At 42.2% G+C, this 15412-nt stretch overlaps 1 protein-coding gene across 4 annotated transcripts in view; it reads right to left on the bottom strand.

Moving 5' to 3' along the window:
• Positions 1-2798: 2798 nt before the first annotated feature.
• Positions 2799-15412, bottom strand: part of LOC145470799 (tensin-3-like) — a 52328-nt gene continuing 39714 nt past the window's right edge. For 3 of the 4 annotated variants that reach the window (XM_081454641.1, XM_081454644.1, XM_081454643.1), the window contains exons 23-35: positions 14938-15064; positions 14120-14407; positions 11510-11671; positions 11217-11419; positions 10881-10976; positions 10625-10762; positions 10095-10193; positions 9658-9735; positions 9438-9506; positions 8986-9154; positions 8801-8869; positions 8440-8478; positions 2799-6267 (exon numbers count right to left, since the gene is read on the bottom strand). In XM_081454641.1, coding sequence (XP_081310767.1) covers positions 6135-6267; positions 8440-8478; positions 8801-8869; positions 8986-9154; positions 9438-9506; positions 9658-9735; positions 10095-10193; positions 10625-10762; positions 10881-10976; positions 11217-11419; positions 11510-11671; positions 14120-14407; positions 14938-15064 — 1670 coding nt within the window. In that variant the 3' untranslated portion in view covers positions 2799-6134. The remainder of the gene's footprint in view (positions 6268-8439; positions 8479-8800; positions 8870-8985; positions 9155-9437; positions 9507-9657; positions 9736-10094; positions 10194-10624; positions 10763-10880; positions 10977-11216; positions 11420-11509; positions 11672-14119; positions 14408-14937; positions 15065-15412) is intronic. The other variant, XM_081454642.1, reaches the window with a different exon arrangement.

The raw sequence follows: 15412 nt of genomic DNA, 5'->3' as shown, positions 1-15412 counted from the left end.
GCTGGGATCCCTGCACCTAAAACACGTGTGTGGCGCATCTCTAAGCGCGCGAGAACTTAAGAAAGAAAAAGACATTGAGAGAAGCGAGAATCTCTCACCCAAGCACTGTCTAAATCGAGAGACTTCCACAAATGAAATACACGTGTGTAGATTTGGGGGAGGGCTAAAAGTAGCATCTTTAAAAAGTTAGGTAAGCATTGGTTGGGATCCCTGCGCTGCACCTAAAACGCCAGTGTGGCGCATCTCTAAACGCGCGAGAACTTACATGAGTAAAGAAAGTTAATATGAGTGAGAATTTCCACCCCAAACCCTGTGCAAATGGACAGTTTTCCACAAGTGAAATACACCTGTGTAGATTTGGGGGAGGGCTAAATCTAGCATCTTTAAAAAGTTAGGTAAGCATTGGTTGGGATATCCTGCACCTAAAACGCGACTGTGGCCCATCTCTAAACGCGCGAGAACTTACGAGAGAAAAGAACGTTGATAGGGGCGAGAATCTCTCACCCAACCACTGTCCAAATAGACAGACTTCTACAAGTGAAATACATGTGTGTTGATTTGGGGGAGGGCTAAATCTAGCATCTTTAAAAAGTTAGGTAAGCATTGTTTAGGATCCCCACGCCTAAAATGCGACTGTGACGCATCTCTAAACGCGCCAGAACTTACGAGAGTAAAGAAAGTTGATATGGGTGAGAATCTCCACCCCAAACCCTGTGCAAATGGACAGTTTTCCACAAGTGAGATACACAAGTATAGATTTGGTGGAGGGCTGAAACTAGCATCTTTAAAAAGTTAGGTAATCGTTGGTTGGGATTCCCGCACCTAGAACTCGAGTGTGGCGGATCTCTAAATGCGCGAGAACTTACAAGAGAAAAGAACGTTGATAGGGGCGAGAATCTGTCACCCAAGCACTGTGTAAATCGAGAGACTTCCACATATGAAATACACGTGTGTAGATTTGGGGGAGGGCTAAAAGTAGTATCTTTAAAAAGTTAAGTAAGCATTTGTTGGGATCGCCGCACCTAAAGCGCGAGTGTGGCGCATCTTTAAACGCGCGAGAACTTCCGATTACAATTTGAAGAAAAGGTGCTGTTAGTACCTTCTTGTTACTTGATGAAAATTTTGCAGGGTTGGTTTTACCAGGGCGCTTCATGACGCCTCCTGGAATAAGCTATACCTTCCCTAGTTGAATCGTCATCAGTTTATCGTACGTTATTCAGGTTATTGATTGAAAAAATAATTATACTTTTGAACCTTAGTTCCTCCACTTTTCACGGGATGGGGGGTGGGCTCACTTCTTTCGGAGGTTGCTACTTACGGACTTTCACGATTCGTTGTGTGTACGAGCCATTGGCCAAGCCATTGGTAGCCGTGCATGGTCACCTAAAGCACCGACAATATATCTTAGCTCCATGTACTAAGTTTCTCCTCGCGCTTTTTTAATTGCCGAGCATGATATACTGCACGTGGCTTCCACTGCCAACGACATACTTAGACAAGTATTCCAGATCATCTGGGTTTTTATTCCTAAGATCTGTTTTAGATTGATTAACTTGAATCAAACGCTCCTTTACGCCCGGACAGACATCTCGATGCAAGCTCACAGTTTCTTGTGATGGCTTTCATTGGGTAAGCAAGACATTTACGTCTGCTCGCCGTGCTCAACATCCATTCGTAGGCACTTTGGTATCTTTAAGTTCAGTTCTTAGATCTGAACTTGGTTCAGGGGGAGAAGGAAAGGAAGGTTCATGTTGTGTAATTCGTTCATCATTGCGGGATTACTTGATTTATCGGCATTCCCGGTTTTGTTCGCTCACGTTTTTTTCCTGCCCAAGTCTTTCTTCACGTGTGTTTAGACGTGATCCCATATATAATGACCTTGTTTTGTTCCGGATTATTGGCGTCGGTGGAGTCCGCCATCATTTGAAAGCATCGGAAATGGCTCGAACGCACTATTTACTTTTAAAGCACTGTTAATATCGTGACTTCATTTTTTAAAAAGCTTGTCTCATATTCCATCGGCCCTTTCTGGTTTATTTTTTTATTTAATATCATCGACATGTCACTGAAACAGATTATGACGCCTTCTCGGGCCGCAAGACGAAGAACGCTAGTGAGAGTATGTAAGGAATGCTAGGAAATTTCCTACCATTTCTCTGCGGTACTTAGAGTAGAAGCCCCGTGCATTCCGTCATGTAATGTTGGAAGGTCTTTGACCCCGCACATCTTTTGTTTTATTCTCATACACTGCATGAATTACATAATCGCAATGCTGCTATTGGTTAGTTGTATGAGCGCACATAACCACCTTTTGTGTTCCGGATTTTGTGCCGGGTCAACCCCCAAAATAACCAACAAAAACATACAACAGAGAATTTTTGCAGGTTTCCTAACCATTTTCTTCTATTAACTATGGCTAGACTTATTAGCGAAGCTCTGGCAGCCCGAAGGCCGCCAAGCGGAGCACCATACCCATATAGGAAAGGAATGGAAACCCACAAATTGATTTTCTCATGGTTATCATGGCTAGGGGTATTGCTCGTGGGCGCGCACGCACGACGAGGACGACGTTGCGCAACATGGCGGTCATACTCCAATTGACCGAGACATGCAGCCTTGGTTTACGGCGTACATCTTTGATATTGGACATCCATGTTATGGTCAATTGACACCTGTCAAAATAAGGTATCCGTTGACCAGTATCACGTGACCATATTGAGAGCTCAAGCTTAGAGCTCATCGAGGTCACGTGTTTTTTAAAGTTGACCGCTGACAAAGTACTGGTTTTTCGATTGACAGCAAACCTCACCGCAAGGTCACAAAACTTAAATCAAAATTCTCGCTTATCCTGGGTTAGCTTATTCGGGCTTTAAAAAATCCGGCCCAGAAAACTCAAAGCACAAGATCACAAAACTCAAAGCAAAATTCTCGCTTATCCTGGGTTAAAGCGGTTAGCTTATTCGGGATTTAAACAATCTGGCCCAGAAGCTCCGCTTTTAGGCTTGGTTGAATCTGTATACTAGGGTATCTAAAAGATAGTGATGCTGCGGCACATTCTGTTTTATGTCCAAACATAGTTCAGATCACTACGTGCTTTTGTCCCGATCCTTTGTCACACCTCGACATCGATGCGTCATCATGCATGAGATAGTGATCTGAACTATATTTAGACATACCAAGGGGGCGAGACTGCCATAAGAAATGACATGCTAAGTTTAAAATTGAGATGTCACAATTTATCGTCCAGAACTACAAACTATCAAATACTGCTTTAAAAACAAAAGCAGGAGTTGTAAAAGTCAAGCACGATCTCCTTCACATCGTTTTACAGGTAAATCAGAGCAAAACACAACCACTAACATTTCCTTCATTTAGTCAGTGTGACGTTATCTGTAGTAAATTACTACGATATATTTACACAGCGTTCAAAATTACCTTCAACAGAAGCTATTAAACCGGCAACGAGCTAAGGGAGTCAGAATCACTAAAAAGAAACTAGGTAAGGATAAGACCGATTGCGAGCAGCGAAACATTAAGAAACTCGGGTATCACGACACATCGCTTGGCCCGGCACCTTTGTCCCGAGGTTTTATGGGGAGCAGGGATGGCGCAGTGATGAAAGCGCTCGCTTCCCACCGATGTGTCCCGGGTTCAATTCTGGCCGGGTGCCATATGATGGTTGAGTTTGTTGTTGGTTCACGCCTTACTCCGAGGGTTTTTCTCCAAGTACTTCGGTTTTCCTCCCTCCACAAAAACCAACACTTAAAATTTCAATTCGACCAGGATAGAGAACCTGCGATTGGTTTGAACACGTCACGTGATGTAACCGATACTGGGAAATCTCAATTTGGCGCGAAAACGCCGGCGGACCTGTTTGAAAAGCGAACAGTTCGACTGTCGGGACAGTGGCAAAGATCCAAGCATATTCCCGCGTCAAATTGATGCTGTTGTCTATTGTCAGGCGCGCCATCTGATTGGCTACCCTGGCTCCTGGGTGGGGGTAAGCGAAAAGCGCGCCAGCGAGGGGAAAAAGATAATATATTTTTCTTTCGCTGTTCTCCAATCAACCGAGAGATTGGCTTGCGGAATCTTAAGCTTGTCAATCATTTAAAAGTGCTTTTTGTGAAGTTTCTGAAATAATATTACAGGAGCTACGTCAAAGTTTGGCATCTTGAAAAGTTTAGCCTAAATTTTTCAAGTCCGTCGTTTGTAATCCGTGTCAATCTTCTCCATCCTTAACCACCCTTGTCTCTTTTTGGTTCATTATCTATTAAGTGCTTTCCTATCTTAGTAATTTGTTTAAGGTTTCCCTTAATTTAAAGGTAATTTTGTACATGGCCAAAGTAACTCAAAATACTGCGGCAGAGCTCCTTTACGCGCTTTTTTGCTTGAAAGCACATCTAATAACTAAGCTGCGATTAAAAGTAAACGAGCTTTCAAGAATAAGTACCTGTTTTAATATTTCGTCTGTTGAAGACTAGATATAAAGTATACATACAATCGCCACATTCAAACTACCTTGGCGATTATTATAAATTCTTTACAAAACAACACAATTATTAAGTTGTTTCTAATATACGAGTTTCGTGATTAACCCACATTATTGATCCAAACAAATAAAAAGCCAAACCATGTAGAAACATCGTTGTCTATCAATCTACTTGTTAGCATAAACTGCTCGTACACACTTTTCTATGCAAAGTTCAAGATTTTATCCGAGCCATTTTTTCCACACTCGAGGATCTAAGTCAAAGTACAATCAAACAACGCTAGAACTAAAATGTTAAATTTGGCGACTTAGCGGAGAACACGAGAAAAGAGCCGACAAACACCCAGCGGTCAAACGTAAGGCACGTGCGCAGTTGCTGCCAAAATCGCCGCTTGCAAAATGCCACTCAAGTAATGAATTCTCGACTTCCAGGCTTCAAGACCGTTAATTAAAACGCAATCTGTGGATACGATTGCTTTGGCATTGTGTATTTAGTAGTAACTTACAAAATTTAAGTCATTAAAAATCTTAAATATTTTCTTCGCTTGACCGCCGTGTTTGTTGGAACTCAATTACCAGTCACGCTGACCAAACTGAGCCTGCATTCCGACGAACATAATAGTGGCCTTCCAAAGAATGCTCGCCTAAAAAGCGCAGTATTTCTAACAGTATAACACATGATTTTGGCTTTCTTACATGCTTTGCGATATAAATTTACAAACGCGCGACTTTCCTCGTTTTATGCTCCGCTAAAACAGTTCTAAGCCAACCAAAACGCATGTAATATTCGATCTGCATTATCAAAATGAAACTATTCCAAGGCTTTTTTATTGTTCTATTTTCGCTTTGGACAAAAAAAAAAACAAAAAAACAAAAAAAACACGACACTACAACTCACCTGCACGTTTTACCAAAACAGTGTTGGGTTTGAAGAGATAAACCATAAATACTGTGTCCTACAATTTCTTTTTTGGGGGCCAAAGCTAATACAAACTATATTGTAACCACGGGATGTACTTGTTGTCTATTTCGAGCGGTCCTGGGACCAACTGTGTCCCCATCGAGGAGATTACACGTACTACAGGGCCAATATGGCGATTATTCATATACGTATATATATAAAATTCTATCAATTTTCTGTAATTTCAAATTACCATTATCAAAAATTTACCTTTTCATAATTTTTAAGTACAACGTAACTTAGTCTCATTAAACGACTTTATGTTTGATCACTATCGACCGAAGCATTAAATTCCACGAAAGAACGAAGATTGTCCGGATGGACCGAAGTGTTCCCGAAGAGTTCCGAAGAGCTCTGATGATGATCCGAATCTGGTTGTTTGACAAATCCAGCGACCTTTGCATTTGAACAATTTTTCAGGTTCTAGAAAGTTGAAATATCTTCCTGATTTGCGACGCTCGTTGATTGTGGACATTCCGTTGCTTGTTACTTCATTATCCTGTGTGACTCTTTCACTGTTGCCTTCGTGTAGCTGTTCTATGATAATATTCCTCGTGACACATGACTTGTGTATATATGAGCTGATTACGTGACATTTACATTCCCAAGATGCTGTTTCCAAATCTTGTCATGTGGCTTGCTTGTGTAACTCCATTGCGTTACGATGCGTTACGTTACGTTACGTTACGTGGATGAAGTCATAGATCTGTTGAGTATGTTAACTAGAATGCTTGATGGCCAGTCCTTAGAGATTTCTCCGAATAAGTGGCACTCATTGTGTACTCCTCCAGTTTGTCGTAGTACAAGACCAAATGACCTGACGAACAACAACAGCAGAATTACCAAACACAACACAAAACAGCAAACTCCAGGGAGGGGGGGTATCCCACTCCTGCTAACACCCCTCCTCCTCCTCTTAACACCCCCTTCCCACTTCCCGTTTTCCTTCCTTCCTCCTCCCCCCTCTCCGCGCTCCTGTGAACTCAGTTTCTAAAACCGATTCCCCCAAATCGCCATACTTTTTTATATTCATGTAGATAGTCCTTCGTACTCAACCTCTTCTTTTCCCTCTCTCGGGTATAAGGGACCGGTCATTATTTATCGCCTAAGGGGGGGGGGGGGCGGGCGGAGGATTTTGGGGGGGATCACATGGTTTTCTGAGAAACGGAAGGGGGGATCAGGCGTAATTGACAGGCACAAAGGGGGGGACCAGAATAGAAAAATGGAATTTCTGGTGGCGGTGGGATCTCCATGAATATTTAACATATAAAACCATGTCAAATGATCGCCTCCTTTTTACGAAAATATGCTATTTAATTATACAATAAAATAATCAATTGTTGTGCCTGTAGTATCAGTGACAATGGATTGAAACTGTTTAATTTTTAATATTTCAAATATCAAAGTTCCATGTTTCAAATTCTTTTACAGAGAATAGAATAGAGTCAATGGAAAAGAGTCAATAGAAAAGTTCGTTGAACGCGGCCGAACGGCGCGGAATTATTAAAAACAACAACAGCAACAAGAAAAAATATACATATCATAAAATGTGTTTTTTGTGAGTGACTGTTTCACCATCCTGTTCCCATTACGCTTCCATGGCAGACTCAGCCCCCTCATCTAACTCTTGGACTGCTTCTTCGTCGGTTTCTTCGGGAGAATCTTCGCCCGAGCTTAACCCTTTACCACTTTCCTTGAGACTGGTCACTACCACCTCCACATTATGGGCTAAGTCTTTGTCAAAAACGTCATTTTCCAGGAGCCATAAAAGTGGGTCCAGATGGAGACGCCTAACTAATTTCCCGGTGAACTCTGCATTAATTGCTGTGACGCTTGTAAAATTCTTGTTGTTTTTGAGCGAATCAAAGACCTCTTCAGTTACCTCTCTTGAGGTAAGTTATTCTAGAAGCATATATGCCCTCTGCTGTAATCTCTTCTCCTTTGTTTTTTTTACCTTTCTTTTGTTTTCTTGTTTTCTTCGCGATTGCTTATCTCTTCCGAAGCAAGAGGGAAACTTCCTCTTCAGGTTTATATGAGAAGTCGTCAGCATATTGGACGCTTTCTGGAGTTCTTCGTACGGCACCTTCACTCGCTCTTGAGCTTCTTGAAAATATTTAAGCTCGTAGCTTGCAAACGTCTTCGGGGTATGGTCCTCATGAAAGAGCCCCTTTCACTTGCTGTCAATAAATGATAATAGGTCGGCCGCGGAATTAAAGGCTTCATTTACTGTGACCAAGCAGGACTCGCACTTCGCTACATCATCACTGCTTTTACAGCCATCCGATCCTACCATAAACTTTTTGATGTTTTGACAGACTCCCCACTTCTCATTTCTCAGCAGGTTGTTTTCTTTATCTGACAGGGCTTGTATCTTTGTATTCAACTGCCAACGCATTTGTTGTTGGTCAAGCAGATACTGCTTGAAACCGGCTTGTTTACTAGCTAAGGAAGATTCATAAATCTGTTTAACAACGCTGTTATAAAACTTCAGCCTATCTGTATGCGGGTTGGGAAGAAGATATTTTTCCCACGGCTCCTTTTCTGGTGATGCTGTGTTCGTCAGGACTTGTAACTGCCCAGAGCGTCCAAATGACAAAATCGCCTGCTTGCGCTTCTTAGGAGCACTGGCGGACGTTACATCTATCAATCACATTAGAAATGTTTGCTATAAGACATTGGGGGGGGGGGGTCACGACAGCTGTCAACAGTGTTGAGGGGGGATCACTTCGGTGATATAACATTTAAAGGGGGGATGGGCTAAATTTCGCCGTGTTCAGCCCAAAATACTCCGCCCGCCCCCCCGCCCCCCCCCCCCTAGGCGATAAATAATGACCGGTCCCTAAAGTTGCTCTATAATTCACCACCCCCTTGTAAAGATACCCCACCACCTGTCTAGCTACCATCCGCGGGTTTTTTTTACCGACCTTTCTCTCCGTAGATTCCCTGTCCTGGGTTTCTACTATTTTTAATGTTTATACACGTGACTTACTTTGATTTTCCACTGTATGTAGGCGTCTTCAAATCCCATCTGAAATAATACACAAAGACATCTAAATACCTCATAGATATCTAGACAAAGTTTATAAGTGGTCTTTCTTCGCAACATAGTTTATACAGATTAACTTAAGAGCGCACAAGTATTTTACAAGTATTCTCACCAAAATCTACTGATACTAGAGAAACTAAGGCGAATCTTGCTTCTCTCAACAACACTGAAGAGACGAGTCATTCCAAAAGGCTGTTTGTCAACCTATTTGTTACTTTTTTTTGCGCGCGTGACAGATTGATAAACGTTTTAGGTTTGCGTGACGAATCGGACAATGAATACAATTCTCTGGTCTTCGTCATACCTTTTGTCACTGGGATCTATTCCACAATAGAGTATCGACTTCATGTGGAAATGCTGTCTGAAGAATACTCTGCAAACGAAATACACGCAACATTATTAATTTTTGTCATTTCTGAGGCAAACGATATAGTATGTGACTAAACGTCTTCATGTCACGCAATGATGATGTATTCTAGCAAGTCTTACTTTCGTTCGTTATCAGTCACAGTCATTCCTTGTGGTGTGACCTTAAAGCTGACAGTAGTGAATTTCTTCGCCGCCTCTTCAGTTGATAGTTGTTCCACAGTTCGCTGTATTGCGCTTGGTCCAGTGAGCATTTCAACCTCACAGCGGCCGAGATACATGAGTGAACCAACTACAAGACAGAAAAAAGTCCCCAGTAAGTACAATTTCAAGCATGCAATAGTTATTCTGGGTTTAGCATACGATCTTACAACTTTGGTCATCTTCAGAAGTACTCGAAAATCGTCGTAGCTAATTGGAATATCTTCGTACTTCGGAAATGTTCGGAAAGAAATCGGATCGTTTCCGGAGACGATATAACGCAGAGCTTGCAGAGCAGATTTCTCAGAATGTTCCACGAGACAAACGGATATTGAAGGATTCTATTGCATTTGTAAAAAAATAATTGGTATTACCTGCGCCCTTAGGCCAGGATTGACCGTCTTCTTTATCAGTAGACTGATCCTTGTCCTCTGACAGGAGGTCTGAAAAAAAGAAGAAAAAAAAGAATTTCCAAGATTGACACGAGCCTGAAGATTATTTGAACAACAACTAAATTCCTTTTCAACGAATAAATAGAAATTCGAGCGCGTAGCTCTTGAGAATATGATATTTGATCACTGAAAATCGACTTACCATGAGAAGGCATAGTCAGTCTGATTGGTAATGCCAAAGGCGTGATAGAATGTTGATAAACGAAAGCAGCTAAACTCCCTAAACAAACAAACAAAGAGAATATTATTAACATAATGTGCGCTCTAATGCGAGGAATTTCAGTCTTAATCAGATTTTTAACCCTTCAAATACTATGAAATCGCAGTTCAAGTCCATCACAAGAACAAACAATACGGCATTAAGTGTCTCTAAAAGCGAACTTATACGAGTTCCTTTAACTTTCCGCGAGTATTCCAAAAGTCCTTTCCAACATTACTATTTTTCCGGTTTCCTCGCCCGCAAGATACTTCATTCTTCGCAGGCTCGCTAGAAGAGCGACGTGCGCTCGTTTATTAGAAGCAAGCATTTTGCGGCCAAAATTCCATCAAACAAGTGAGTTGTGTTGAATCAGAACTTACCAAACACGGGTTCATCGTTGTAACCTTTCAGTCGGACGCCCTTCTTAGTCGTCTCGATCAGGAAATGTCGCACAAGTTCATTATCAAGATCAACTTTAGCTGCAAAAGAAAACAACACGCTGAGGTTAACCCTGGTTGTCTAAGACTTTGGCTGCTTTCTACTTTCCTGTATGATCATGGAAACAGAAAGTAATCAATTAAGAGACCCAGTGGAAGTGCAAAATTAACGGGCCAATTGAGCTATACGAATAAGGAACCAAGAGGGAGTAGTCTACCAAGAGAACCAGTCTAGGAACAGAATTAAAGGCCTAATTGAGCTACACGAATAGGGATCCAACAGGAAGTAGTCCACTAAGAGAACCAGAAGAGGTACAAAATTAAGGGACTAATTGAGCTACACGAATAAGGAGCCAGTTGAGGTACACATTGAAAGGGCCAAAACAAGTGACAACAGAGGTCCACAAGAGAGGGGCCAGTGAGGCACACAATTAAGGGAAACACTCTCAGGGCAACGAAAATGTAGAACTTACTCAGATCGCCTTGTAGTCCCTGTAGCACATGCGCAGGCGGCACCGCTACCTTGACAGCCAAACCAAAGGCTCCTGGGAACGATTGACTATCCCGGATGATAAAAGAGCCTGGTTCCGAGTCTTTAAGAATATCGTTAGCTGCAAGCAAAAGAGTGAACGGATAGCTTGTTGAAATGTTGGAAACGTTTGTTAAACTCAAGTCACTCAGCTTCTGAGCAAGTAACGCGAAAGACAGCAAGTGAAGAGGAAGTCGTACCGTCATTTCTTGTAATGGTGGGTTTATACCAAAATGAAGACGTGTCTCGGTCGAATTTCAGTCCTGGAATCTTTGGGCTGTCAGGAAGAAAAACATCTGAAAAATAAACATAAAAGACAATATTAATTCAGCGGCGGCCCTTACAATATAAATATACGGTAAAATAAGACGGGCAAAGGCGTACAGGCGTGTTTAAATGCGATCTCGCGCGTGTTAGCAGCATGTCCGCAAACATGCGTGGATTGCGCGATCTCGCGTTCGTTGACAGCATTGTTGCGAACAGGCGTGGATTGGTCAAGTCTAAGTACGCGTGCACGGGTAGACGATACTACTTACTGTCGCCCGACGAGCCAGAGGATACGCTAGTTGTAGACCCGTATCCTTTATCCGAGTGAGGATGAGATTTCTTTCTTTGAATCGCATTTTCAAAGGTACCAGATCCCTCCGACAATACAGGACTCCTGTAACTACTATCCAGTCCTGCGCTCTTGAAACTCTGCGGAGTACTGGAGCGACTGAGCTGGGCTGGCTGTGGGACGCTGGCGTTGTGAAAAGTAAACAAAAGAAGTCGTGTGAGAGTGACCGCTCTTAAAATCTATGAATACAAAGACATTTTAATATCTGTTTACCTAATATCAGTGATCTCCGATAGAATGTCCTTGATGGCCTCCACGTCATCTGCTGATGTCTTAGCCTGGATCTGTTCCACGCTGCCCTCCACCCTCGGGGTGTCAATCGGGCTAATCCTCTCTAGGGTAGTATGAGTCTCAGTTGAGACGCCACTTGCAGGACTATGAAGTAAACAAGCAACATTGTAAATGTAACAGATAAAGAAAATTCCCTCTAACACTGTAAACACAATGTCAAGCAAATAAGACATGAGAATATTAGAAATTAGCAGGACTGACATAGGAAATAAATAAATAGAAAATATATACACATAAAAATAACTTTTTTATATGTTAAATTTATTAAGCACTGTTGTGCTAAATGGGGACAATGTAAATAAATAATATTAACAAATATTTCAAATAGCACATAGTCTGTTTTAAACAATCCCAACTGGTGGAAGGCTGACCAGTTGGCTATTTACACAACGCAGTCGAGGAGTTGAACTCGGGACTACCGATAGGAAATACTGCCCTTTTTAGTTTGCAAAATGGTCGATACAAGGATAAAACACATAAGCCAACGTTTCATCACTTTTCCACACAAGGAGAAGAAAGTTTAACATCACAACACGCAGCGAGATTTTAACGGAAATTTGAGATGTTTTGAAATGCGATAAAACACTCGTCACACGCAAGGACAAAACGGAGAAATAAGATGGTAAAAATCTATGCTATTTAAGATCATACACACCACTGTTATGTGCAGTTATGGTATCCTTTGTTTCAGTGTTGATAATTTGTAATCAGTTTGGGAAGTAGAAAACGTTTTCTATGGGTAGATAAGCTTGCACTTCAGTTTAGAATCATAACGTGGCAAAACTATCGGTATAATTCTGATGTATCGCAACCTCGTCAGTTATGTACCTCAGAAAAAGTAAACGAAGTTTTCTCCGATATCTCTTCTTAGTATTTGGCCGAAAACGAGCGGTCAAAACGCATAATCGCAGTCGTTCAGGTTAAAAGGTTTCTAATATTGTTGTTAAAGTGGTGTGACATTGGTACAAATCGAATCATGATTATGAAAGAGTTGTACGACTTACCAGATTAAGAGAAATGACTTCATGGTCGGACGCAATGTTCAGTGAAATCAGAGATGGAGAAATGAGAAGTAAAAAGCATAAAACAACTTCCGCAAGGGGGCGAAAGAACATCAGGTTTTTAAACAAAAACAAAATACAGCGGAACACGGGAAAATTTTCTAGAGTGGGGCGTAATACATGACATTCTTAAGAGGAAGCGGAAGTGCGTAAGATTGGAAAAATTTTGTCAAGTGTTTACATCAGGCTCCACCCGCTAGTTAGCACGCGTGGGCAATTGCGGTGTTTTGTGAATTATTCCTACATTCAGATAAGACCTTCCTCGAAGGTGCAAGCTATTGCTAGTTGCGTCGATTCTTCTGGTAATGCTACGGCAGTTTTGTGACCGTGAGATTGCGCAAGACTGCTGGTGCGCGGTCTATGATTAGCGTAGAAGACATTCCTGCTATGTAAAGGGCTGTAGCCGTTTAAACAGTGGTTAGACGTAATGGATTCTGGTCAAGATATCACGCGCCTACATCAGTGCGGCATTAAATTTTTGCGGGAGGTTATAAAGTTCGCGGATTAAAGCGATGTGGAGAAACTGTTTTTTTTTGTCGCTATCCAGGTTTTAATAATAGTCTGTTTTGATTCGGTTCATTACTCTTGTGATCAACCATAAATAAGGAGCGATAACAACTGAACCGTTTGATGAATATTTAGATCATAACATCCTTGTCTGTTTTATTGGAGTTATTACTGTCGTTTTCCTTTCTGTAGCAGTAGTCTTGATGCATCTTAAGAGTGGAGCTAATTTTCGCGGCATTTCTTTGCGGGAACGTTTTTTACGGGTAATACCTTGGGTGTCAGTGGGTTTTTTTTCGTGGCGAGACCGCTATCAGTGAGCGGCGAAGCAGCGACAGGGTATGCGGTTTATGAAGAAAACGCAAAAATTGCCCAAATTAGAACCCGCAAAATTTTTTTATATTAATAACAACTGAATTACATAAATTACTATTAAAATACCACGTTAATTTGAACTTCTCTTCGTCTTTATAGCAACAAGAATATTTTGATTTTTCTCAAAGGACTTTCCCCGAGTAATGACGTGTGTAAGAATGTGTTTCAAGACCATTTTTTTATCCCATGGAGCTTTGCATTGGCCATATACCGAGAGCCTCAGACCGGAATAAGAATATATTGCGAATTATTCCCGAACCGTTCCAACCGCAACTCAATATTCTATTCCAAGAAAAGCCCAAGTCCCGGATTCAACGCCAGCAGCCGCAATTTCCATTTGTTGTTTTGCAAAAAGGCGCGACACAAAGAGGAAGTGACGTCATTATTCTGGAGTTTTCCCAGCATTCTGCTCCCGAGTGGAATGCGGAAGTCGATTTGATAGCGACTCCATCGAGCAAAGATTGGATTATTCCGTTTACTGTTAGCCCGCAATATAATCAATCGAACGCACTCCCATTCAAAAGTAGAGAGATCAACCAAACTGCATGGTTGCCATAGCGACGCAAAGCATGCACAGATACCAAAACAATACCTGGGCTTCTCCTTTGACTCTTGAGCGGACCGGATGTCTTCCAACCTCGCATAACCCGCTTCTTCGTCTTGCCGAGCTTCCTGTGCATCCACTGGAGTACTTTCAAGAAGATTGCTGGAGCTTGATTGCTGACTCACGAAGTCATTCCCAGCCCCAGCGTCGTGGCTTACTGTCGTGCTTGACATCGGGTTAAACCGGTTTGACGAGAGGCCACCTACAGGCGTGGAGACTGATGACGAGCTGACGATGGACTCGCCAAATGCAGAGTCCGTGTGGCCATCACTGCTGCTGGAGTCAGAGACTAACGTTAGCAGGTAGGAGGGTATGGAACGACAAGAGCAGAAAGAAGTAACATGGGGTGATGAAAAAGTATGCGGGAAGGAGGACGGCATAGAGGGTAGGAAGGGACGATCCAATGGAGCGTAGAGAAGTCGCATGAAGGAGTAGTATCGAGTAGGGCGTAGCAAGGAGGAAGAGCGGAATGGCATGGGGGAGGACCTAGTACAAAGTTGAGAGACAAAGAAAACAGAATGGAATCAAGTGAGAAAGGGTACGGTTGCGACGGGTGGTAGTTTGTCGTAATGACAAAATTTAAGACAATTCATTGAACGCGAAAATCGTATTTATGAGACACGACTCGCATCTCCAATGAGTGGTTATGCATCATGCACCATGGAACTTGCCACCGAATCTTAGTACTCTCTCCCGTGCGGGGAAGGAAAAGGAAACCGCAACGAAAAATGTCTACTCTCTTAAACCAGATACCTGGCTAAATTACGTTAAACTGAACAAAAACTAATCTGTAAAAGTGAACATACGCCGATGGTGATATCCCCAGGTTCGTAGGTTCATCTATCGAACCTTTGGACTCCACTCCTTCATCCAGACTGTTGCCGTCAATGCTGCTGGGGGGAGACTTGTCAATCAGGTGCTGATCAGCGAAGTCTATTTAAAAGAAAAACACATTTAAGGTATGACCGCTCAACAAGCCTTGAACTCTGTTAAACAAACGTGGCAGTTCTACAGCAAAGGTCCAAGAAGGGGGGTCGTCCCCTGGGACACCCTTCCACCCGTTGGAACACCTCTTGACACTACGCAATGGTTTTTTGACCCAGTAAAATACACGTCGGATCTAGTATCTGGGGCTGAGGGGGTTCTCGAAGTCACCACCCCTCTTTTGTGCACCCTACCTAACACCATGCATGTCAACAGTTTAACGCTCCATACTGCTAAACCACAGAAATACATGTTGCTTTTTTCTTGCTTTGTTCACAAACTACAAGATAAGGGGGT

Source organism: Orbicella franksi, chromosome 15 (genome assembly GCF_964199315.1).
Source record: "Orbicella franksi chromosome 15, jaOrbFran1.1, whole genome shotgun sequence".
NCBI classification, from domain to species: Eukaryota; Metazoa; Cnidaria; class Anthozoa; order Scleractinia; family Merulinidae; genus Orbicella; species Orbicella franksi.
This window is presented reverse-complemented; position numbering and strand designations above follow the sequence as displayed.